At 47.7% G+C, this 26,546-nt stretch overlaps 1 protein-coding gene across 1 annotated transcript; it reads right to left on the bottom strand.

Moving 5' to 3' along the window:
* Positions 1-1,124: 1,124 nt before the first annotated feature.
* On the bottom strand, positions 1,125-21,858 carry LOC109285076 (fibrous sheath-interacting protein 2). The gene is made up of 7 exons (XM_059726781.1): positions 21,786-21,858; positions 16,837-16,950; positions 6,554-7,269; positions 5,833-6,095; positions 4,881-4,933; positions 3,903-3,959; positions 1,125-3,063 (listed from the first exon to the last, which is right to left on the bottom strand). Exons 3-6 carry the CDS (start codon positions 7,259-7,261, stop codon positions 3,904-3,906), a joined length of 1,080 nt encoding a protein of 359 aa, XP_059582764.1. The 5' UTR covers positions 7,262-7,269; positions 16,837-16,950; positions 21,786-21,858; the 3' UTR covers positions 1,125-3,063; position 3,903.
* Between the last annotated feature and the right edge of the window lie 4,688 nt (positions 21,859-26,546).

Here is a 26,546-nt window from a genome sequence, read left to right as displayed (position 1 = left end):
AGGTGCTCGGGGCTTGGTAGGTAGTCAGGCAGGTGAGGTGGGTGGCTCAGTACAGGAGTGCCCCCTACTGGCCTGCCACAGGCCACATTGTGCAGGTGAGAGCATTTGTATGTCTTCCATGCAGGGATCCTTAGTTTGCAAAAGGACTCATGGAGACCGTCTTCAATGGGGCACTTCTGTCTTTGGTTAGAAAAATAGTTTTAAGCAAGGAGGGAGCAGAGCATGAGGTGCTTGTAATACAGCACATCCATCTTCTGAAGGCTTTGTGCAAGTTTCCTTGAGGACAAAGGTTACAATGGGGCCAGAGATTGAATAGTTCTTAGATGAAAAGTGTCTCCCTCTGCTGACGGTGAGTTAGCCCTTTACTGTTTTTGTCTGTGAGTTAATTCTGGTGCTGTGGTTTCTCAGTTTCACACATGCGGTTTCTATGAGTGCATCTGGTACACTGAATGAAGAATCACACATTTTGGGATAAGCACGCGTAGGAGGCATGGATTCTGATTAGGACTCTCAGCCTGTAGCCTAAGAGAGACAGAGATTTAGTCTGAGATCTGTTCTTACCTGGCATGTCAGTCTAACACTACCTTCCTCTTGCAGTCACTTATGCCACACCTATTACATCCATCAAGAGATGCACCAGCTTTCCAGTTCGGTGCTTTGTGTTCTAGGTTGACAGTGGCAGCCAAGACCTCAATTTCAAGTGTAGGATACAAGAAAATGCATGTAGGTGGTCCAACTGTTCCTCCCAATTTAAATGGAAATGTCATTGACTCTAGTAAGGAGCAATGTTCAGAATGTTTGAAATAACCTACCAGAAAAGACGGGCGGGGTTTATGGGACCGGTGTCTGTTTTTTTTCCAGAACAGATCTGCAAGATCACTTCCTCAGAGGTCCTAAAGGAGGGGGGGGGGGGGGAGGGAGGGAGGGGAAGTATTTAGAAAGCAGGAAAGGCTTCCATTAATGCATGAATCAAGCTAAAAAATCTAAATGTGATTCAAGCCTTGGAGAGTCCCAGACAAATCTAAGAAATTGTTTTCCTTTGAATAAAACATTAAGGGAGAAACCTAGGGCAATGTTTGTCGAGTTTAACTACATGAGAATGAAGTTGCAAACAATCACAGAATACAATTATCAGCCTCCACAAGACCACATTTTTTCATAACTTTATTTATATTTTTTCCTGTTTTTTCCAAAACAATGTTAACGTGTAGGTGTAATTTCTGGTGAGACTTTCTGAAGGTTCCTGAGGTGTGGTAGGCAACTTGAAAGAAAAGAGCGTACTCTGGATAGAGCATTTGGTATCCTCATAAAAAATGACCCTTTTTTTTGGAGCAGCTGCTGCGGAGAAAAGAGAGCAGTCACTTAATATAGAAAAATAAAGCAAGGGTGTCCAAAGGTCATTTAGTCCAATGTCCTTCCTCAAGAAACAAGCCTCTCCTGTGGACAGGATTTGATCTGGTACAGGGAAACACATTTGGATTTCTAATCCAGTCTTGTTATCACTCAGCCATTGCTCTTAGCCAAAAATGGAGTCTACAAGCAGAGGGAATAAGCCATGTGTGCTATGAAGGTATGTGTTAGGGTCAGTATCCAGAAGGGTAAAATACAGACCACAGTATACAAGAAACCCACAGACCAACATACATATCTGCACAGAACCAGCAATCACCCGAAACACACCAAAAAAGCTGTGATACACAGCCAAGCCCTCAGATACCACCGCATTTGTACTGAAAAGTGTGCCCAGGATTGCCACCTCACCAATCTTAAAAAGGCTTTCACCCAACAAGGACACTCCTCCAGAGAAGTAGATCACACATTTGAAAGAGCCACCTGGATACCACGTGAAGAACTGCTGCAGGACAGAAGAAAACCCCCCACAAATCGCACACCGCTGGTTATGACCTATCACCCCTCCCTTGAACCTGTATGGAAAATCCTCAAAAAATTGCAACCCATACTAGAAAGAGACCCTATTCTTAAAAAGATCTTCCCAGAGCCACCCATCCTTGCCTTCAAACAAGCACCGAACCTCGCCAACCTCATCACCAGAAGCAAACTTCCTCAAGCCCAGAACACACCAAAAGGATCCAGACCCTGCCATGACAAGAAATAAAAAACCTGCCAACACATCTCCACCACCCCCACTATTACTACACCCCACAACAGAGCCATCAGCATCCCAGGATCTTACAGCTGCACCTCCAGAAATGTGATATACCTCATCCAATGCACCAAATGCCCTGATGGAAGATATGTAGGAGAGACCAAACAACAACTGCGCACCAGAACGAACGCACACCAGAAATCCATCAAAGACAGAAACACCCAATTACCGGTGGGGGCACATTTCTCACAGGAGGGCCACTCTCTCTCCAATCTCTCAGTCCTGATCCTCAAAGGAAACTTACACAACACTTCCCAGAGACGAGCCTATGATCTCCATTTCATCAACCTGCTGGATACTAGAGATCATGGACTAAACATAGACATTGGATTTTTGATACATTATAATCTGCCTGGCAACTGACTCCCCAGCCCAGCCCCTGGCTTCTTTCCTTTTCATTCCATCCAGGAAGAGCACAGAGCAACTGCTGAAACTCCCTTAGCCTGATGAAGGGTTTTTGAATCCGAAAGCTTGCTTAATAACTATTCTCCAACTATTTGGGTTGGTCTAATAAAAGATAACAAATTCACCCAAGGAACCTTGTCTGCTTGTGTTAGGGTGGGGCACTGATAACCAGCTTGACTGGATCCTCTGCTGTGGCCGAGCTCTGCATGATGTTGTATTTGAAGGTCAGGACCTAACTACCTCTTTCTGGCAGTGTTACATGTGAGGTGGTAGGTAGGGCAGAAATGATGGTCTCTGGCTAGGTCAATGAATGTGGATTCAGGAGGCCTAGAATCACTTCCTGGCTTAGCTACAGACTTCCTTGTGACCTTGAGTACATCACCTGACTTAGCCAGTGTCACTTCCTCATGCATTCCTGTATCAACATCCATTTCTTCTGATATGGGAGATATTTCTTCATTCTGGCTAGCGCCTGCAGCCAGCGTTTCCAACTGTTCCATGGAAAGAGTTAAAAAAAAAAAAAAAAAAAAAGAGTTAAGAAGGACTCTGTTTGATCTGTGCTCCTCCGAGCAGCACTAAGGGAACAGACCCAAGCTACCCACTGTATCAGAAAGATTAGAGCAGCAGATTGCATGGAAGGGAAAGACGTTCCATGCTAATCCTGCAGAACCAGCCAACCTGAGCAAAGGAAAGACACAGCACCGGTATCCTATATCTACACTACTGGGCATCCAGAAAGCAATGAATGAGCAAAGTAGCTAGGGGTTGACAGCATGGACACTTTTGCAAAGAGGAGTGGATACAGGGAAAGCTTCCCATCTAGAATGAGGGAGGGGAGAGGCATTCCAATGCATCCAGTGTTCCAAAGATTTCAATATCCTTCTTAAAATGATGATTCCTAAGGTAACGCATTACTTTATGTGATTTTATCCACATGCTTAAGTTTGCAAGATGTGGGCCTACAAAGACTACATGCATTGCAGGCAACAGCTAGTTTTTAAGGACATAATACACATGATGGGCTGGAGTAAAAGAAACAATAGTTAGGATAGAGATTAGGAAAAAGCACTCAGTCCTACTCCCATTGAAACCAGTGGGAAAATACCCCTTGACTTCAGGGATAGCAAGATTGGAGTCAAAGCTTTGAAGAGGTAGAGCAGCTGGGCTGGGGAAAGACTCCACTGCATGGCTAGAGGTGGCCTCTGTGAGAGATTACAGAGCAGATATTAGAACTGAATGAAATGGTGAAGAGCCTGCAAAATGCAAGGGCTCAGCTGGGGAGCCAAGAGACCTTTTGTGGCCATTTCCTGGGGTTTTACAAGATATTTACCTCACACACACAGAAAGTCTCCTATAGCCCATGCTTGGCGCATGTCATCATAAAACCCTGTAAACAAAAACACATGCACAGTCAGCTCACCTGGGACTCATTTCCACTTCTATGACTGATGTTTTTAACTGTTGTTTTAGCATCACTGCAAAGTAGCGTCCTGCAAGCATTTGTTCTAATGGGCCTGTCTAGGCTGCATTGTACGCCAGCAGGGAGTGCTGCAGTGAGGTGCACCATGCCTGCTTCTGTGCATGCTGCCTTCCCAAGCTGATGTAATGTAACACCCCATTGGTGTGGTGCTGGCTGGGTCCAGTCAGCTCTAGCTCTTGGGTGAGCCTGCCGATGCACACACACCACCTGACTGGGGAGGGACGGCTTATGCAGAGCACATGCTGCCTTCCTCATCTTGGTGATCCCTGGTGCAGTACCGAAGCACACAGACATGGCCAACGCATAGGAAGAACCAGTGCATGCTCTCTTTTTTCTGGAGGAGGTTTGTCTGTGTTTTGATGCGATTTAGTGCTACCTCTGGGGCATGTTTGTGTAGTGTGTACTGCGTGGAAGCAAGGGCCCCATTGTGCTGTCCTAACAGCAATCCACCCAGCAATCCATATGAAAGACCTGGTTCTCTACAACCCACAGATTAGGTACAACTTTGGATTCATTTTGCAGGCTGTTAGTGGAGTGTCTCTTTATGGAAGTTTGTGCAGGGAATTTACAGGTAGAATGAAAACCATGTGGCAGGTGTGAAGAGCTTTCCTTTAAAACATGACTTCCTTTGCCAGAAAAAGTCCGTTCTGGAGAAATCCCCCACCCTGGTAGCATAACTATTCTCTAGAACACTGTAGTTTTGAGACAGTCTTTCACCATCCAAATGATCACTGAGATTAAAGGAGTGAAAGAATTAAAGAAATTATAGGCAATTATAAAGACATTAAGGGAAATACATAAAACCCTAAAAAAGTGAAAATCTCATACATTCACCCAATCTCTGGGCTTCCAGTGCTGCTGAACTTTCTCCAGCATTCTCACTAAAAACAAAAGGAAACAGTCATTTGGATTTAGAGACAGACAAGAGTAAAGGGTCATAACATTTGTATTTCAATAGTATTTTTCATCTTTGTTTCTTGTTCGCCACGCTGTTGTATGCTGAGCACATTGTCAGTGCTTTAAAAACAATGAAAAATCACTGCCTTACAGATTCTTGACCACATCCAGCTTCTCTGAGGTGAGGGCATTTGTCCTGCTGAAATACGACCTGGCTGGGAATCTAGAGTCTGTAAACCTGCCTGTGACTCTGCCACTAATCTGTTGGACAGCCTTGGGTAACACACTTCATCTCCTAGGTCTCACTCTGGAATGGACTCTTAGGCCCAGTCCTACGTACTGTTCACATGTGTAACTGCATTGCTTCACCCGCATGCCGTTTGGGATTCTAATTGCTTCTTTGCATTTGGAAGCAGGATAAAGCCTTGGACCACCTCATATCCCTACTAACCTCCCTGTTTTGGCTGCCAAGGGGGCAAGCTTGGAGAGGAGAGATGGAAAGAGCTCGAGGAAAAGAATTTTATGCTAGTGGATTCTGCATGTACAGCAGGTATAGCTGAGAGAGATGCCCTTGCCCTCATGCCCCTTGGCTGAACACGCCCTCCCATCAGCTGTGGTTTTGTAGATTGATATGGGGATGGGAAGGAGGCATGTATGATGGTGGCAGAGTAAATTAGCTTTGTATGGAGCCTCACTGGCACAGTCTGGTCCCACTGTGTTGTGACAGTGAAAAGGTGTGGTTACAAGCAAGCGGAGAGCCGGACAGAGCCCTGCCCACCTTCGTGTTGAACATAGTCTAAAGAAGGGACAGCTCTGTCCAGTGACCCCAGATGATCCTACTCCACCACAGCTCCTATTCTTGCTGTACTGCCAGAAAAGTTACCTTAATTGTTCATTGTCCATAGAGAAAGCCAATGAGCTCCCCACAGATAGAGAGGATTCAGTTTGAATGGTCTCCTTTATTGACTGTATCTCTTCTTCTCCCTCCCACTGTAGCTTTGCTTCAGGATTTTCATTTTCAGTATGATGGGCTGCCAGTTGTGCAGGGAGGTCCACCTTGGGTTGAAAAGCTTTCAGAAGGTTCAGCACAGGCTTCAGCACCTTCCCGAATGAGGTCCTGCTGAAGGACTGAAACCTAAGAAGAAGCTTTTAAAGAGGACACCTCCTCAGAATCCTTCCTAAACCAGTTTTTCCTACAGTTTTCTCTTTCTAGTGATCAAATGGCCCTTTTGTCTTGAAGAGAAGTTGCCTTTGAACCAGTCTCTGCCATCAGTAAACAAAGCAGAGAGCTGTAGCTGTCTTGTCCATATGCTTAACCCAAGGGATTCCAGCCCTCTTCTTATCCCCAGACAGATTTTTGGAGAGTAGATTCAAGATTAGTGAATTTACTGGCCACTAACCCAAAATCCCAGCTAGCGAGGGTCCTCCACACTGAAGGCCCACTGCAGGCTCTCTACGAGATGATCTACCACCTCTATAAGAGCATTCTGCATTCATAGTAGATGGGCTTTCAATGTCACATGATTATCTTAACGAAAGATCCAGTTAGAAGCAAAATGGCATTCACAAAACAGGATTGCCTCAGCCTTATTCTTTCTACTTACCTCCTCTCGACTTACAACTGGTTGTCCTGTGCTACCCAGAGAAAAATGACTGTCTTCATTTCTCTGTGCCTCAGATATTGAACTTGCATTTTCAGAACACTTCTCAGTTTGAGCAATGGATGCTTTTTTCAGTTTCTCAGGAGGTTCTATTTTTAGGGAAATAACTCGTAAATGATCAGACACCAAGTCCGAAGCAATGGGTATATGTGTGATTCTAATATAATGGATTGTTTTCACAGTCAGCTCCTCTGTCCCTGATGCGGTTTTGTTTGTAGTGGAACCTGGGATTGTCTCTTCAGAACTCCAGGTTTTAAGCTCTTCACTAGTGGACTCTTGGGAAAGGACCATGTTGGAAATTCTGCCTGGGTTCATTGTACTTTGGCTTGGTGTTGCTGGACTGTCACTAACAGCCTGTAGAAAAGGGCAATCAGAGAGTTCTTCAGTTATTGCAAGGCTGATTTTATGTTTGGACAGGCCTTGTTCCATGGCCTCTTTAAGGTCCTCAACAATTTCATTCACTTTGGATCTTGATAAATGTCTTCTGGAATTTGGGCTTGTGCCGTCAGTTGGACTTAAGACTTTTGCAAGGAATCGACTTAATATTTCTTCCACAAATGTCACGGGTACCACAGGAATAGGTGGGTTTATAGGTGGCTTTGACATTTTCTCTATCGTGCCAAAATCAGCAGGGAATTTCTCAACAATCATGACAAATCCTGAGAAAGCAAGAGAAAATGTGCAGAAAACCTGAAGGCTGTACAGCAGAAATAAAGGCTGAAAGTATACCAATTATCTTCAGTTAGACTCTGTAACCCAGGGGTGGCTGTGACACTCCTTGGTGGCCACGTGGCTCCTGTAGTGCTCTAGCTCTAGGTCAGGGATGATAAATTATGTGGGTCCACTGGACACATAGGAAGTTTGGGGGAGCTGCAGTGGAACAAGTCAGCACCCCTACACCCTGCAACAGGTCCCCAAACCTCCCTATATGGGATGGGGCTGTGGGCAAGCGGGAAGTTGGTGTGGGCATGCTTGGGGGAAGCTGTGGCAGAGACACTTAACTGGGGCCCCTGCCATCACAAGTGCCACCTCCAAGCCACCCTTCTACCCCAAGGATGGGATGGTGCTACTGCTTCCTGGACTCAGCAGAGGTGGCAGCTGGACAGAAGGTGTTGCTGGGGATTGGGAAACAGCAGGTGAAGCCACCTCCCTCTCACCACTGCTAGAGCCCTTCTCACTGCGGCCAGCTGGAGCCTGCACTGGGACTGCCCTGCAGCTCCTCCCCACTGTCACAACCAGCACCACCTCTGGGCTCCCCTGCGTCTCTGCGATCAGCGGAGAGGCACCACAGAACAGCTGCAGAGCAGGCTCTGGGCAGCCACAGCAAGAAGGGCTGGGCAGCGGTGAGTGGGAGGTACCCATGCCCATCACTAGATCCTGTTTTTCCCTGGCATCCAGCAGACACTTCTGTCCAGCTCCAGGCTAAGCAGACAGCCCTGGCCCTGGTCCGCCCTGAGCAGGGGGCGAGGGTTCCTACAGCATCCACTCGGGACTAGTCCTCCCTGGCCATGATGAGTAGCAGCAGCAGTCGTGACGGCCAGGCAGAAGCTGCTGCTGGGGAAGTAGAGGCAACTGCGCCAGCTGCTCAGTCCCATTTTTTCCCTATATCTAGCAGCAGCTTCTCCCTGACTGATGCCACCACTCATCGTGGCCAGGGTGGTTGGATTTGGATTTGGAGCTGGTGCTGCAGGAACCCTGGCCCGCTGCGGGGCGGGCTGGGGCCACGTCCTGGGCAGTATCCTCAGCCCATGGTTTGGGCCCTAGCTGCGCAGGTCCTGGCCAGTCTCCATGCAACTCAACAAGGAGAAATGCAAAGTGCTGCACCTAGGGAGGCAAAATGTCCAGCATACCTACTGCCTAGGGAATGACCTACTTGGTGGAACGGAAGCGGAAAGGGATCTTGGAGTCCTAGTGGACTCCAAGATGAACATGAGTCGGCAGTGTGACGAAGCCATCAGAAAAGCCAATGGCACTTTATCATGTATCAGCAGATGCATGACGAACAGATCCAAGGAGGTGATACTTCCCCTATATTGGGCGCTGGTCAGACCGCAGTTGGAATACTGTGTGCAGTTTTGGGCGCCACACTTCAAGAGGGATGTGGATAACCTGGAAAGGGTCCAGAGAAGGGCCACTCGTATGGTTAAGGGCTTGCAGGCCAAGCCCTATGAGGAGAGACTGGGGCACCTAGACCTCTTCAGCCTCCGCAAGAGAAGGTTGAGAGGCGACCTTGTGGCTGCCTATAAGTTCATCACGGGGGCACAGAACGGAATTGGTGAAGTTTTATTCACCATGGCGCCCCCGTGGGTTACAAGAAATAATGGCCACAAGCTAGCAGAGAGCAGATTTACACTAGACATTAGGAAGAACTTCTTCACAGTTAGAGTGGCCAAGGTCTGGAATGGGCTCCCAAGGGAGGTGGTGCTCTCCCCTACCCTGGGGGTCTTCAAGAGGAGGTAAGATAAGCATCTAGCTGGGGTCATCAGAACCCAGCACTCTTTCCTGCCTATTCAGGGGGTCAGACTCGATGATCTATTGAGGTCCCTTCCAACCCTAGCATCTATGAATCTATGAAGCCAGGGCTCCTGCTGTTGGCAGCCAGGACCCACCACCACTAGGTCTCCCAGGAAATGTACTCCCACCTCAGTGCTGAACCAGCCCCGTGGTAGGACACACCATGGGCCAGATGGCAACAGGGCCAAGCAGGACTGAGGGACCCACTATGGGCTGCACAGAGTCCCTCTGAGGGCCGCATTCAGCCCACAGACCATATTTTGCCCATCCCTGCTCTAGGTTATCCTCCGCTTTTTCCCTACCCGCCACACCTTGATGTTCTTCCTTATCTTTGGAAAGGGAGGCTAGGCTGCCCAAGGGTCCTACAGAAAGCCCTAATCTGTCCTTCTGTCAGCAGATCCCTTGCAGACCTTACTGGTCCCCAATAGCCTTCATACTAGATAGGTCCTCCTGGTCTGCATGTGCCCTTATGGCAGTGGTGGGCAAAAAAAGACCCACAGGCCATATGTGGCCTGCCAAGGGATTTTGTCTGGCCCATGGCAGGTCCCCAGGCATGTGGGACAGTCTAGATGGTGGCTCATGGAACCAGTCCTGCTGCCTCTAGGCACGCAGCAGGGCACAGTGGCTGGACTCATTTCTCTGTCAGACCCAGCACTGCTGCCCAGGTACCCCAGTGAGTCAGCCCTGCACCCACCACTGAGGGCAAGACCCAGTTGCCCAGGGCACACACCTGGCCAGATGGGATAGGGCCACGGGAAGGCAGGGAGCTGTGTTTAGGAGTGGGATAACCAGGAAAGGCGAGGATCATGGGGCAGAATTGCAGGGTGGTGACATCGTGGGGCTGGAGCCAGGTTAACGCTGCAATCCAGTCCATGCACACCCTCATAATGGGTGCAGGATCCGTGGGCAGGTGCATGCAGGGAGCAGATCATGGCTCTGGCCTGGGCCTAGCCCTGGTCCCAGACTGTCACAGCCTCCAGATCCCAGATTCAGTCCTAGACACAGCTCCCCACCCACCTGCAGCTCCAACCTGTCCACTTGGCCCCACATCCTGCCCATGCAGGTCCTGGCTGGTTTCCTTGGAAAACCCAAGACTGCGGGGCTCTGGGAGGATGTGGTTAGGGCCCTGGGCAGAGTCACATTCTGAATTTTTAGCAAGCCATATCAGCCAATACTGATCTGATTGCTGATATGCAGGTGGGCAGCTTAAAGAGCAGCATCTGGCTGGTAAGTGTGTTGTGGGGGAAGGGAGGGAGGGGTGTGTGGGGGGCACAGATTGAGGTCCCCACAGTGAGGAAGGGAGTGGGACTGGGGTAGGAGCAGGTGCTGCACAGTGCTCATCTGGGAAGGATGGGGGGGGGGGGGATGGCAGCTCCTGCTGCTACACGCACTCCAGAAGGGCATGGGGGTGTGTGCCCCTGCCTGGATCTGTGCATGGGGTGAGGAGGGGCTGCCGCTGCGGTCTGGGGCCAAGGGCAAAGCCAGGCTTTTCTCAGTGGGTGCTGGACTAGACTATGCGAGGAAAGGGGCTACAGGACGGGGGGACTGCAGCTACCAGAACATTTGCAGTAGCCCCTTCCCAGCACTGCCACTGCCTGCCCCAAGTGCAGCACCAGCCCAACCCCCCACCAAGAAGATCCCGGTGCCAGCCCCAGCCTGCAGTTGCAGCCCGTCCTTCCCCTGCATAGAGATCTGGGGACATGCTCCCAGGGTGTGTGAAGTACAGTGGCAGGAGCCACCACCCTCTCCCCATGGCTTCCAGAGGAGCTGCTCACTGCTCCATCCTGTGCCCCACGCCCTGCTGCACCTGTGCAGCTCCTGCCCCTACCCCTGTACTAACTTCACTCCCTCCCTCACCACTGGGGCCTTGATCTGCCTGCCCCACCCTCCCGCCACGCACCTTCCCTCACAACAGACTTACCAGCTGGATCTGGATGCTCTCCACGCTACTGGGCCACACTCCTGGCCTCCTGTGTGCTGCACTGTGGCTGCATTCATGCACGGGACATTTATCGGTGACATTAATCAGCCACATCAACCAAAAAACACCGATTGCTGATATTGTCAATTTTCCTTCCATCGGTGCCAATCCGATATGGGACTGATGTATCGGTGCACCTCTAATTATTAACATTCTACAAAAAGTTTAGTAATATTAAATAATGCTAATCTACATAGAAATACTTCATGTTAGTTGTTAAACGCTGGCATGCAGCATCCACCAGCAGCTGCAGCTGATATCCTCTGTCTCTCCAGTATGAATGCTTGTTCATACACTGAGATCACATGTTTTGCTTCCACTGAATGGGCTGGATTGGTAAAGCAACATTTTGCCAAATTGCGGAGATGTTGAAGCTGATCAGAAACAAACAGACTGCCAAAATACAGTCACAGTCAAAGGCACCTGGCACGCTGACCAACTTCATTTAAGCAGCAGGTTCCTTGTCATGCTCTTTCTGCGATCCAGGGATTGATTTCAGTAGCTGAGGGTCAAAACTCAGAAAAGGCATCTATTAGGGTTAAAAATGCGACTAGCACTAGAAAAGGAGGCAGCCAGTTGTTTAAAATGCAGTGGTAGTGACTGATCATACTTGTAGTACTGATTCAGCTTTGCAGCTGTTGCCTGCAACAGTTCTTGTCTTCACTGATTTTCATGTTGACAGTTTGAATGCTGTTTTGATGCCATGTCTTTGACCCAACTTATGAAATCCATCAGTGTGTTGTGTGCTTCATGGATCAATGCCTGCCAACTTTCAAACCATATTAGAAATTCCATGAACTGGATCTCATTTTCAACCACAAACTTAAACTTCAGCTTCAATGTAACCCTATCTTAAGAGATCATGTAGTTTAAGCATGTGCTGTGTGCCAGGTGTGATTTCAAGCTCCTCGCACAGAAATTCTGGGTGGTACTTCATATTTTTGGCATGGTAATGAACTGAGCTGAATCACAAATTCCACCTTGTAAGCACTGGCTCTGGTGGAAGTGACACAGTTGCATGTAGATCCCTGGTTTGATTGGCAATGGACTCCATATATTGGCAATGGACTCCCTATATTGAAGCTTACGGCCTAGACAATGTTTGAACACTTTTTTAAAAGAGGAAACCACGCTATCCACATCAGGAAAATGTGCACACCAGACATCACTTGCTAGAGAAAGGATGTGTGCATTGCAGGTGCCATGAATTGTGCTGGGCATTATACTACAGAGCATGTCAGAGAAAGCTTTGCACATATAAAATGCATTATCAGACAGAAAAGCTGAGACCTTATTAAATTCTAAGCTGTAGTGTAAAACAGCCTTCACTACTAGAGGTGCACCAATGAAAGGAAATTTGACATTATCGGCAATCATCTATTTTGGCTGGTGTAGACAACAATGTCACTGATAAATGCCGTGTGCGTGTGTGCAACCGTAGCCCGGCAGCTTGGAGATCAGTGTCTGACTGGTAAGTCTGTGGGGGAGAAGGGGCAGGGGGAGGGGGAGGGAAGGGCCCTGGCGGGGCAGGGGGACACAGATCGAGGCCCCCATGGTGAGGAAAGCAATGGGGCAGGGCAGAGGCAGAGGCCCAGCCAGGGTGGAGCAGGGCATGAGATGGAGCCATGCGCAGCTCGTCTGGGGGTGCAGGGTGGGGTGGGGAACGGATCCTGCTGCTTCACACACCAAGGGGGAGGGGAGGAGGCATCAGGGGCATGTGCCCCCCGGATCTGTGTGTGGGGCAAGGTCAGGCTGCCACTGCAGGCTCAAGGCCAGGGGCTGTGCCAGCCTTTTCCCGGCAGGGGACCTGGGCCAGTGCTGCACTCGAGGCAGGCGGGTTGGGGCAGTGGCATGGGGAGCGATGGTTACGGCGGAGACTACAGCCACCCCAAATTTTGCCGTAGCCCTCTGTAGCTCCCCCTCTCAGCACCACCACCACCTGTTTCAGCACAGCCCCGGCCCAGTCCCCCTGTCAGGAAGAAGCTGGTGCAGGCCCTGGACCCAAACCTGCAGTGGCAGCCTGCCCTCGCCCTGTGCACAAATCTGGGGGTACATGTCTTCCATGCCTCCCCCTGGGGTGTGTGCAGCGGTGGGAGCTGCCCCTTCCAACCCATCCCCCACACTGATGAGCTCCCTGTGGCTGTCCTGCACCCCACCCTGTCCCAGCTGGGCAGTAGCTACCCATGCCCCTGCCCCTGCCCTTCCCTCAGTCCCAGCCCCACTCCCTCCCTCACCATGGGGGCCTCAACCTGCCCCCTCCACACCCTTTCACCCCCTCAGACTTACCAGCTGAACAGTACTCTCCAAGCTCCTGGGATGCATATCAGCTACTGGATCGGTATCGGTCGATATGGCTGGTTAATCGTTAGCCATCGGTTCTGCCCCAGACAATATTGATTGGTGCACCCCTGTTCACTACAGCTTGTACCACACTAGAAAACTTGACAGATGCAAGGTGAACTGGCTCTGTTTGAAAAACAGGCAGGTCATGGTATGTGCTGTTCCCAGGTACAAAAAAAAAAGTGCAGAACATTGTTATCGTGAGCATTTGTAGTTTCATCTACTACGCTTGAAATGACAAGATCTGCATTGGCAGAATATGAATCAGATTGAAGATGCAAAGCTATGACTCCTGCTGGTTGATCTGGGTGAAGATTGTTTTCATATGGGAAACTCTCAGCGTTTAGTACATATTTGTTTAAGTAGTACCTTCATTTAAGGTTATCAACAGGGCCGGCCCAAAGTATTTTCCCTGCAAGTTATAGTTTTGTGGCCCCCCTGATGCGGAGAAGCTGTTGGCAGTGGGTGGGGGGGAGAGTGGAGAGCACCTGCAGAAAACGGTGGCGGTGGCAGCGGTTGCAGCATGGGGGGGGGACGGTGCCAGAGTGTTCACGGCTGCAGGGTGCGGGGTCCCCTGTGGCCTTGGTTGCAGGGTCCCCTGCGGCCTCAGATTTCAAAGGATAGGACGGGACAGCCCTGGTTATCAGTTTTCTCCAGAGGAATGCTGTCAGCCATGAATGCCTCCACTAGTGCGAATGTAGCCTTTCTTCTTGTCAAACTGCTTTCAGCGGTTCTTTTAAAGATTGAGGACATAGTTCTTTGTTTCTTGCTCTAACCTTCAGGCTCTGCAGCAGGCTTTTGTTTTATATGCAATTCAGACTCTAAATGCCAATCAGTGCTGTTTTTCCTTGATGCATCCTGGGTCACGATCCACAGTGAACAAAATCATTTACCACCATCTCCATGCAAGGTTCCTACAGGGAGCTTCCTTACACGGTTCTGAGCTGAAATGTAATTAGCTTTCTTGTATTTCTTTTCACTCAACATCTTTAGATTGCAGCATTGCATGTGACTCCTTAAAAGACGGGGCCAAAACTCTTTCACTTTCCTGACTAGCGTCTTCACTGTGTCTGTCACCAGCTCAGCCTCTACAGTAGCGCTCTCTCAATCCACCTGCTCAATGCCTGCAGGAATTGCCGTGCTTTCTTTGTATTCTGCTAAGCTTTTATTTTATTTTTTTTTTCCAGTGACTCCACACAAAATTGTGGGAAACGTATTTTTCGTGGTAATCGCAGAAAATGCCGTTTTTCATAGTTTCCATGCAAATCACAAAACCACAATTTAAGTAGGTCCCTGTACAAATGCTCACACCTCTCCAATTTGATTTCACTGTTGAGAGCAGTTCTGTAGGAATTACATTGCATCCGGTTCCACAATCAAGCTGAAATCTGACTGATTGCTGGTTCATTAGCAGAGCTGCAAATATAGCAGATGACAGTTTATCAGCTTTTTTCTGTAGAGCATGCATGTTCAGAGTATTTCAAACTCCAGAAGTCACAGAAAAGTCTTCACCTCCCTTATCAAACATCTCAGTGTCCTCCCCTACTGTTTATATTCTGGCTTTATTTCTTTTGCGGGTGTCGCAGCATTGGGACACAAAACCTGGTTTTGTGTCCCAAAGCTCAGGCATCTTTGCCATATGCTAGGCACTTCTTCTGTCTTGCATACTCTTTCCCTTAGTACCAGCACTGGAGCCTGGGGACCACATTCTCAGTGGTCCCATCTTTGTTCTGGCTCCCAGGTCTCTTCACATTGACCCTGTGTATTTGTTCTACACCAGCAATTTTTGTGACTCTTCCCTTAACTGATTCAGCTTCTTGTAAAATTTGGACACTTGCCCAGAGGCAGATCAGCCTCTCTAAACAATCTCTTCCTTAGCAGGATAGGATCAGGCGTCCCACAAATAATTCTGTCTCTAATAAGAGAGTTTGTTATGGTCCCCAATTATACTGGATGCCAATGTTTTCAGCTCTGTAACATCATTATCTAGTCCTCTTCCAAATCCTGATTCCGGGTTTAAAAAAAACAAAAAACACCCTGCAAAAAAACAACCCCCCACCCCCTCTAATACCCTCAAATAGTACCTTTCCACAGTCTCACTTTTACTTAATTTTTACTTATCAAAAGCCCTCCTCAGCTGCTCTGACGTATTGGGTCCGTCAGAAGTGTTGCACTCACTTGTATGCCCTTTGTCCCGATGAGGTAATGAGAAAGATTTATCTTTATTTTCTCATCTTGTCCAGCAGAGTCAGCCATGTGTATAAGTTTAGCTCTTCCTTCCAGTGCTTCCATGCTGCTGCCAGGTTTCTTGATGGAAATCCAAATATGCAAGGGGTCTGAGGCCCTCCGTGCTGCCTGCTTTCTTCGCTGTGTGGGTTATGCTTCAAATCACACATTCTTCACTGTGGTTCTCATCTGCTGCCACTGTGTTTCATGCAGACAGCTCTGTGCAGTTATAAAGGAACTCCATCTGGATTGCAAGAACTTGGATCTTCATTAGAAGAGTGGTCTGCTCGGTGCTGCTGTCTGCAGCCATGTGGTGCAGCACGTGCTCAGAGCCATCCCCAAATCCTCCAAGAACACAGAGCTTCATGGTGTCACCTTGCAAATGATCCCCAGTAGAACTTTTGTTCTAATCTATAGGGACCTGCAGATTGTTCGGCTAACCACGACAACCTGTGAGTTTGGCTGGCCCCTTTGGTCAAAAAGGGGTATTAACAAAATAAAGCAAAATATAAAAAGCAACAAAACAATACTGGTTGGGAACCAATCTCTTTGGTTGATTTCCCCTCTGTCTTCCCTTTACTGTAAATGGCATTTTCAGGCCTACCCCAATAGCACCTTTAATGGAATTTCACCAGGGCAGAATGAACACGAGCTGTTTCAAAAATATGAATTAAAAGATAATTAAAATGGCAGTAAATGAGCATTTAACTACAATAGCATTTCTGGGTGACACTATTTTACATTGCTGTTTAAGTAGAAGTCTCCTAGGGCTGCAGAGGGATCAAGAAGTGAAGACATGGGTAATTTTAGCTCCTTGCACATCATGTAACAGTGGAGAATATTTTTAGTATTTACCTGCGCAAAGCTTAGGAGTGTCAATTAGAGATAAAAAAATATATATTTCAAAGAAGGTAATAGGTGTAACTCCTGGCACACAAGGGTCTTTTGCTTGGAATGTATGCCTCAGGGCAAATGGTGGGGAAGGGGTCGGGGTGCACTCCCACAACAAGGATCAGGACCTCACAGCTGCCCTTTCATCTGTCCCTGGCATGCCAACACCTTATAAGTCAAGGTTGCACTCATTTTTAGCACCCTGACCAAAAATGTTGCTGACCCCTGTAACAGAGTATTACTCCAGCTCTTCCCAATAATCAGAACAACTTACCTAGGGCAATTGCTAAGCCCCCAATGATGAGAAGGAGCAGAATTATACTGACATTGTAGATGCAGTTGCACTTTCTTTGCGTGCTCTTAAATCCCTGTAGGAATGACCGCTTATCTGAAAGAAAAGCGGTGAATTTAGGATTATCACACGGAGAAACAGGGATGTAAATGAGATGCAAGTAATATTTAAGCTATAAAGACAGGTATGTGTGTACAGGAAGCCTGAAACAATGGCCCAGAGAGCTAGAAACTCCCCCAGACTGCTTATAGTCAGCCCTAATTAATGTACCATTCCCAGAGGAATGCAAATCAGCATGAATTATCAAGTAGTGATCACTTATAGGGAGGTAATAGTTGAGAGAGGTGGGGGGTAGCACTAGTAGAGAATCAGAATTATGGTGAATTCATCCACACTGGCTAACAGACCACAGTTTTCTATAATTCCATCAGATGACACTTTAACCATTTCAGTTAAATGAACCACTAACCATTTCATTGCTATTTCATCAAAGGCCTTGTGAAAGATCCTCATGACCACTAAGCAGTTAAAAGCTGCTGAAGGTGAGAAACACTAAGGAAAGAAAGGAGATACTCAAGTATCGGGAAGGCTAAAGGAACAGGGAAAGCAAAGTAAGGAAAGACAAAGGAAAGAAAGGGGAAAAATGCCAGTGGTACTCAAGGGAAGTGAATGTGCACCCATCAATACAACTACACCTTTGGTAACTGCACAAAAACCATGTCCTACATTTATTTCTGTGCAAACCTCACACGGACATGGGTATGAATTTAGTTGTAAAATTAGTGAATGAAGTTTATGCTCCAGTCCATGAGCCATAATAAAAAAATCAAAATGAAATTAATCTCTTGCCACATGAGAAATTTGACATTTCCACTGTATATTCATTTTTACATTTTAATAGAAAGATTTCAGGTTGGGAGATTATTTTAGAAAGTCCCTTCCTTTCATCTAAATAAAAATTAGCCATTGAAGTTTAAAACGATGTTTAAAAAATAACATGCACAATAAGATGACTAGAAGTCCCTTCTTAGGTCTAGTGTAACCTAGAGAAATTTTAAAACATATTTACAGTCCCTGAACTAGAAACACCGTAGACAAGGTTCCTAGGGCTGCAGAGCCCTTATCTTGCAAGAGGCTGTGGGTGGATCCCTGTAGTGCATGGTGCCCCACTGAAGGCAGGGTTGGCTTACAGGGAATCGTCTCCCTGATGGGGGCCTGTGCCAGTGAGACCTTCAGGAAATTTTAAGCTGAATATTCAGGCTCACTGAAGAGATTTTCCACCTCTCCTTCAAGCACACTGTAGTCTAACCAAGAGCAAAGAATCCCATGCTGGATGAACCGGATATAACCACCAGCCACCCAAGATCAAACCTTCTGTTCCTGAGCAAACTACAGACGGGTAGAAACTGAAGCAAATACTGAAGGAAGGATACACAATGAGAAACACCCAGTGTAATACAGTTGACAGGACATGGGACATGGGATAGAAAGTACATTAGTAGTGCTAACTTGACAATTTCTGGAAGATAGCAGGACATCAAGAAAATGTCCCCAGTGGGGCAGACACTATCCTGTTGCTAGTTCTCCACGTTATCCAATGAATATGAAATGCAAAGTGCAGAAAATCTGTGGGGGATCTGGAGCTGGAACTTCTTACCTTCCAGGGCTTTGACCATGTCACTAACCTACCCCACATCTTGCTTGCTCTCTTCTTCTTTGCCCTAAATATCTTCCCCTCTGAGTTGTCTGGTGGGGCAGTTTCAAGAGGAGGCTGGGTAAATTGTTGGCCTGGTGGTTACAGAATTTTCTTGAAAAATGAGAGGTGCAAATTCAATGAGCCTGAAATTGGTTCCTTATTCCTTATTCTCAGTTCCTTTTTCCTTATTCCATGTTTCTGATTCCTGGCTCCTGCTTCCTTTGTCAAAAGCTAATCTAGACCCAATAAAAGCTTGTTATTAATGAATTACACATTCTAAAGAGAGATAATTTCATTAGCAAGGCAGATATACTAATTAGCATGTAAAATAATATCCCAAATCAAGTACAGAGCCCTAAATGAAGCTCAGATTAGGATGAGATTATGGGGCAAAATACTTCTTAGGCCACCCCAAATTTCCTGTCTATGCCACTGGGGGACTGTCCCAAAAAACCCTGACCACAGTCCTGCCCGGCCCAAAGCACAGTTTGGCTGTGCCAGGCTGCCAACTAACAGCCCCCACGTCCACTCTACTAGGTATAATGGGGCTTGAATAAGGAACTGGGTTTGGGCTGGGATTATAGCTAGAAATCCTTCTTGGGCCACCACAGACCACATCTTTGTGCCACCAGATGACACTCATGGACATATCTAACCAGAGACTTGCCTGGCCCGAAGCATGATTTGGCTGTGCCAGGCTGCCAACTGACAGCACCCCAGCCACTGTGCTAAGTATCTGGACCCGACTAAGTATCTGGACCTGAATAAGGAACTGAATTTTGGGCTGGGATTATGGCTAGAAATCCTTCTTGGGCTGGCGCAGAACACATCTCTGTGCCACCGGGGGACTCTCCTGGACATCTCTGATGAGAAAGTTGCCCAGCCCAAAGCGCGGTTTGGCCGTGCCAGGCTGCCAATTGACAGCAACCACAGCCACTGTGCTAAGTATGTGAACCTGAGGAAGAAATAGGCTTTTGGGCTAGGATTACAGCTAGAAATCCTTCTTGAGTCACCCCATGGAATACCTCTGTGCCACCAGAGGACTCTCGTGGACATCTCTGACCAGAGACTTGCCTGGCCCAAAAGGCGGTTTGGCCGTGCCCGGCTGCTATCTGACAGCACCCCAGCCACTGTTCTAAGTAAAATGGCTTGGATAAGGAACTGTTTTTTGGGCCAGGATTACAGATGGAAGTCCTTCTTGGCCACCCCACACTATGACTCTGTGGCACCGGTAGACTCCCCTGGACATCCCTGACCACAGTCTTGCCCGGCCCAGACCACGGTTTCTTCATGCCATGCTGCTAACTGCAGCCCCCCCATGCCCACTAATATAATAAAAGGCTTAGTCTGTCTGTCTGTGCATCTGTCTGTATGTCTGTCTGTCCATAATGCTTCTAGCCAACTGCGCGTGCACCCCCAAGAGGGCGGGTGGCTATTTGCTGGGTGGCATACATTGCGTGGGACCAAGTTTGCACTGCTGCCGGGGAATTTTGGCGGTGGGGAATGTGCCCCAGCCGCCCGAGGGCTCCCCGCCTCCCTGCCTGAGGACAAATGAGGTATTGCAGTGGCTGCCCATCCTGGATGCCCCCCAGAACAGCTGGCAGCGAGGGGGAGATGCGGGGCAAGCAGACCCAAAGTGGCTGGGGAGGGAGGAGGGGAGCAGGGTCAGACCTGAAGCAGCGGGGACGGGGTGGGAGTGGGATCGAACTGAAGTGGTGGGAGGAAGGAGGGGATTGGGCTCGGATCCGAAGTGGGGAGGGGAGATGGGGTCAGACTCGAAGCGCTGGAGGGGAAAGGACATTATTTAGGTCCATATATTTAGCACAGTGACTGGGGTGCTGTCAGTTAGCATCCTGGCAGAGACAAACCGTGTTTTGGGCCAGGCAAGTCTCTTGTCAGAGATGTCCAGTAGAGTTCCCTGGTGGCACAGAGGTGTGTCACAGAGTGGCCCAAAAAGGATTTCTAAGTATAATCCCAGCCCAAACGCCAATTCCTTATTCAAGCCAATGCATTTAGTACAGTGGGAATGGGGGGCTGTCAGCTGGCAGCCTGGCATGGCCAAGCCATGATTTGGGCAGGCAAGATGCTGGTCAGAGATGTTCAGGAGAGTGTCCAGGTGCCACAGAGTCATAGTGTGGGGTGGCCAAGAAGCATTTCCATCTCTAATTCCAACCAAGAAACCAATATCTAATTCAAACCCATATACTTAGCACAGTGGCTGGGGTGCTGTCAATTGGCAGCCTGGCACGGCCAAACCGTGCTTTAGGCTGGTCAGGTCTCTGGTCAGAGATGTCCAGGAGTGTCCCCCGATGGCACACAGACATGTTCTGGGGTGGCCCAAGAAGGATTTGTAGCTATAATCGCAGCCCAAAATCCAGTTCCTTATTAGGGTTCAGATACTTAGCAGGGTGGCTGGGCTGCTGTCAGCTGGCAGCCTGGCAGGACCAAACCAGGCTTTGCGCCGGGCAAGTCTCTGGACATAGATGTCCATCAGAGTCCCCTCTGGCACAGAGATGTGGTCTGGGTGGCCCAAGAAGGATTTGTAGTTATAATCCCAGCCCAAAATCCAGTTCCTCATTCAGGTCTATATTCTTAGCACTGTGGCTGGGATGCTGTCAGCTGGCAGCCTGGCACAGCTAAATTGTGCTTTAGACCAGGTACGTCTGTGGTCAGAGATGTCCAGGACCGTCCCCCGGTGCCACAGAGGCATGGCATGGGGTGGCCCAAGAAGGATTTCTAGCTATAATCGCAGCCCAGTTTCTAGTTCATTATTTGGGTCTATATACTTATCACAGTGGCAGCAGTCCTGTCAGTTGGCAGTCTGGCACGACCAAACCGTGCTTTGGGCCCGGCATGTCTCTGGTCAGATGTGTCTACGAAAGCCACACATGTCTATGGGACCAGCCAGCCCCAGGCCTTCCTCAGAGATGTGAATGAAAAGAGATGCTTGAAAGTGTAACCTTTCCCACTGCCTACCCCCCGCCCCCAAAGTCACTCCTAAAAACACCCTGTTGATTTTGAGGGACACAGAAAGGATGTTACATTTTCTTCTTCCTGGTGGGCAATGTTGGATCAAACACTCTCAACCTGAAATAGGATGAGGTTTGGGGGTCACCCAAAGTCAGAGGAAGCAACTAAGATCCAAAGTACCCTTCCCCAAGCCCCCCAATTTAAATGGAAACGTTGTCATTGACTCTAGTAAGGAGCAATGTTCAGAATGTTTGAAATAACCTACCAGAAAAGAGGGGGCAGGGTTTATGGGACCGGGGGCAGGGTTTTTTCCAGAATAGAGCTGCAAAATCACTTCCTCAGAGGTCCTAAAGGAGATGGGAGAAAGAGTATTTAGAAAGCAGGAAAAGCTTCCATTAATGCATGAATCAAGCTAAAAAATCTAAATGTGATTCAAGCCTTGGAGAGTCCCAGACAAAGCTAAGAAATTGTTTTCCTTTGAATAAAACGTTAAGGGAAAAACCTAGGGCAAAAGATTAAGGAAGAAAACAAACCACATGAGGACCGAGACAGCCTGTTTGAGGGGAAACCCTGGATCATTAGCAGCTGGATTACTGTAGCAGTGTCAAACATATGGCCTGTGGGCCAGATTTGGCCTGTGGAGTTATTCCATCCAGCAGCTACCAGAAGTTGGGGTATGGCCAGCAGGGCATGGTCTGCCACAGAATTTGGGAGTGCTTAATACAAATAGACAGGCGCATCAGTGACAGCGGGGCAAGAAAGGTATATGTAGAGACAGCCCTTGCTTGACCTGTCACCACCTGATCCTCAGACCTGTGCCCAGTGCAGTTGCTGCTGGCATCATGTATTCAGCCCAGAAGACTGGATCTGACCCAGGATGATTTTAATACCCTTGGATTATGATATAATCATTAGCTTCTGGTATTACAAAGCATACAGCACTGTTTAGTCTAGACACTCTCATCACTGAGCTTGCAAAAAAATAACTGGTATTCACCACTGAAGTTGTCATGGGTCTAGTTGAGACTGTGGTGGTTTTTTGAGATCCAAGGCCATAGCTATTCCTATATATATATAGCAACCTAACAGAATGCTGAAGTTAATTACATAATTTCAGCATTTGTCTTCTTTTCAGTGTTAGTGTGATACTGTACCTAATGTAGAATACACATTCTTGTACTATCCTGCATGCTGGACTTACCTTCCCCATCAAGACAGAGATGAATAAAGCTGTCTTATGCAGAATCAATATCTGTCAAGTCAGATTCTTGCTTTGTATCCCATAATTACAGCATCAAACAATAGGAGAGTTATCCTGTTTGTACTGGCCAGTGTATTTTAGTATTGACTTCAACAGGGCCAAACTTTCACCTTAGGTCAATGGATCCAAGTCAAAGTTATTTTCTTTCAGTACACCGCTCGTTACTTAGGTTGTTCACAACTTGGGTTTTATGCCATTAGAGAGATGCCTTTGTTCTTGAGCAGTTTCCATGGTGCCATTGCTTTGCCTGCAGAGAGTGTCTGCAGGCAATACTCTTATGTCACATAATATACAGCTTGTTTTTACACCATGGTCCTGTAGTGCAGTGCCATTATAGTGCACTGCTACACTGTAAAGCTGCAGAAAAAAAAAACAAAACTCAGTTGTAACTGCTTGTGAATAACTTATTGTTTTGTTTTTCTTTTTCCCTTAGGACTAACATGATGATCTGGTGTAAGTTAGGGTATTTCATTAAAGTCAATAGGACTGTGGATAGGTATTTAATAAGAGATGAGGCATAATTTTTAGGCTGTCTTCCTTGGATTAGAGGTCTCCTGTGGAAGGGCCACACAGTCATGAGCTACCCCTACGGGAGCATGCTCTGTGAGATGGGCAACACCAGGATTGTGCCCTGTAAAATGAAGCTTTTCAGCCCTCTCAGTGAAATGTTAGTCTTGGATAATCACTCTTCCTGCTATCTCTACACCCTCGAGAAGCAATGAAGATATGTTGAAATTTCATCATCTGAGGATCTGGACCATCCTTTAGCTAGTCAGTTGGAGCATATTAAAATAATAGCAGATAAGAGAAGTCTTTGGGTACTGACAGATTTGTAGCTCCCCACTGTAACTCATGGTGCTTTATCGAAAGTGCCATGAGTTACAGTGCACCTCCCCGACCCAACAAATGTTTGCCGTTTGGTCAGGGGTGGGGGTGATCAAGTTCCACTTTAGAACTGGTCCTTGGGAGAGAGGCTGCTTGTCTGCAGTCAATCTCCCCTAGCTCTACCACCTCCCCAGCTCTGGTGCTGTCTTCAGGATGGGGGGGCAGGAAAGAAAGGAGGGAGCTTGATCTGGGGCTTGTGCAGCCCCCATGGAGGGTGGGAGAGGTGGCTTGGAACCCACCCCCCACCAAGGTGGGAACCCCCCAATCCACCTCTCTCACCCTCCAGTGCAGATTGGCTGTACCCCACCCTGAGAGAAGGGCCAGTGGCACTTCTGGGTTTGCTGCCAGCACTTCCAGTTTAGTCATTGGTACTTCCACCTGCAGCGGTGATTGGATGCTGGGGGACCCCTCCCCTCCCCGACTGGTGATCAGCTGCTGGTGCCCCCCCTCAGTATTAGGAGGCACCAGTTGCCCATGATTAGTTTGTCTTGCAATCAGGCACTTTTAAAGCGCTCTGCAGCCATGCATTTCTGTCAGGGCATGGCTGTAGAGTGCTTTCAAGGAGTCAATCATACAACAGTCATAACTTCTGTAAGTGCCCTTGATGGCTATGTTGTTTACTATGAAGGAGAGAGAACAAAAGGGAAGCTCACGTAGCATGATGGAAGCCACCCTATTAATCCCATTTCTTGACACACTAGCTTATGAAAAGTAAAATAAGCTTTGGAGCCAGCACAGTATTGTTCTTCTCACATAAGAAAATGTGGAGATGACATCTCTCTCAATTATTTAATTATGGTATTTATTCTCTGCTTATCATGGTGGTAGCTGAGCGACCCTGCTTTACGTAGGAGCTTCTTGAGTTCAGGATTCTTAGTGACATGGCTGCCCGCTGGTTCTGAACAAAAGTGTTAAGAGGCCTGAACAGCCAGTGTTTGCAAAGGGGAAGCCCATCTAACACTCTGCAGAACAGAATGCTTGCATTTTGAGATTACTTCGGAAGGAAGGTGCAAAGCAAGCAAATGGAGGAACTTTATTTGTAACTTATAAAAATGTTGTTTCATGCAAAAAATGATTTGGAAGTAACTTGTAATGGTACAGAGTGATTAGGACCTGATAATTTAATTTTTTCAGTGAGTAAACTAGTTATATTCATGTTACAGGCCACTTATCCAAAAAGAACAACTGGAGTGTGAAATCACTGCTCAAATAAAAAAGCAGGTAAAAGGGAAAAGATGTACTAATGGGAAATTTTTACTCCCAGGCACAGTGTGCAGAGTACATTAAATGGAGAAAATAAGGCTAGAGATATATTAGTAGACTGTACCGGACTGCAGTTTAATCCAAAATGTAAGCAACATGCAAGAATGGAACAGTAGTGGAACTGGCATGAAACTGTAGAGAGAGTGTAATTGAGGACAGAAAGGCAGGGAAAAATCAGATGTCATAATCATAAAACTCAGGAGGTTTAATAAAAAAAAAAAGAACACCACCAAAAAACAAGGCTTTCTTAACTGAAGTGTACACACTATGTATTATAGATGTAATGTGCCCCTTTCCCAAAATAAGCTACTGAAATGAATAGTTTATGCAAGGTAGCAGAGATTTTTAAAGATGACCAGAAGATCTGAATGCCCAGTAAAAATGAATGGGAAGTGGTCACCCAAATCCCTTAGGCAGCTATAAAAATAGATACTCTCTGCATTAATAATGGTTCTTAACATTTTTAAACTCAAGGAACCACTTGTTAGACTAAGGCACTCCTCAGAAAATGTCACCTCTTAACTTTCACTCTTTTATGACTATGGAAAAATAAGAGAGCAATTCTTCTGTTGCAAAGAGCTTAGAAAGACCACAGTAGGTCAGAATGTTTTTTACCCTCTGGATTCCTATTTGAAATCTCTGAATTTATCTTGTGAACCATGTATGGTATGTAGCAGGGCGAGGGGACTGGGGAAGGAGAACACTCTGCTCGTCCCCTCTCCCTTACCTGGGGTCTGACAAAAAGCCCCAGCAGCTCCGGGCAAGACATCCAGAATGCTAACCCCAGTGCCACAAGAAACGCAGCCTGGGTGCTGCAGACTGGAAGTCCCCGCCAAGAAATGGCAGCTAGTGGAGAGCACCCCAGCCGGCACGCTGAGCTCTGGGGAGCCCAGGGCCCCGGAAGAAAGGAGTCTTGGCACGACTCACTCTAGGTGGGTCCTCTGCCCACAGGGGGCACAAGCCACAGCTGGAAGGTGAGTCCCGTCACTGATTGGCTGGACAAGCCCCATAGTAAAGTCAAAGGCATGCCAGAATTGACAAGAGGGGCTCTTGGATGCTAGATGAGCACAAACACACCAGAAGAGGTTGAGAGGCAGCCGGGCTGCCCACATTTCTTTATTTTCATGATAGACAGATTGTTGGAGATTCCAGGCATGAGGTCTGGGAGATATTGTTAGTACGCTCCAAGGCTGGCATAACAATCAAAAGGCAATTGATGGAGCAATGGGAGCCTGGGTCCACTGGGACCACAGAACCATACGGAGGCCTGTGGTGCGAGCGTAGGAGTGGAGGAGCTCCCAATCTGGACGCCATCAGGGTCCCACCAAATGGCACTCAGGAGCACAGTAACTGATAATGGATGGCCCCAACTCAGCGAGCATTGTCTCCTGCTGCAGCAGAATTCTTTAATTTTTCCATCAAGTCATGGTGGGCAAATGCCTCAGCTAGGAATGGTCCTCCCCAGCATGGGCAACTGGAATAACAACCAGGCCAGAGGGTAGGCATTGTCACAAGGTGCTTGCATACATAATAGTGCTAGCATTGTGTGAAACCCTGAGGTACTCTTAAACTCTTGCAGCACTCCAAGGTGTCATGGCACCCTGGTTGAGAACCATT

This window comes from Alligator mississippiensis, chromosome 4 (genome assembly GCF_030867095.1).
Source record: "Alligator mississippiensis isolate rAllMis1 chromosome 4, rAllMis1, whole genome shotgun sequence".
Classification (NCBI taxonomy): domain Eukaryota; kingdom Metazoa; phylum Chordata; order Crocodylia; family Alligatoridae; genus Alligator; species Alligator mississippiensis.
Note: the sequence above shows the minus strand (reverse complement) of the source record. Positions and strands in the feature narration are given on the sequence as shown.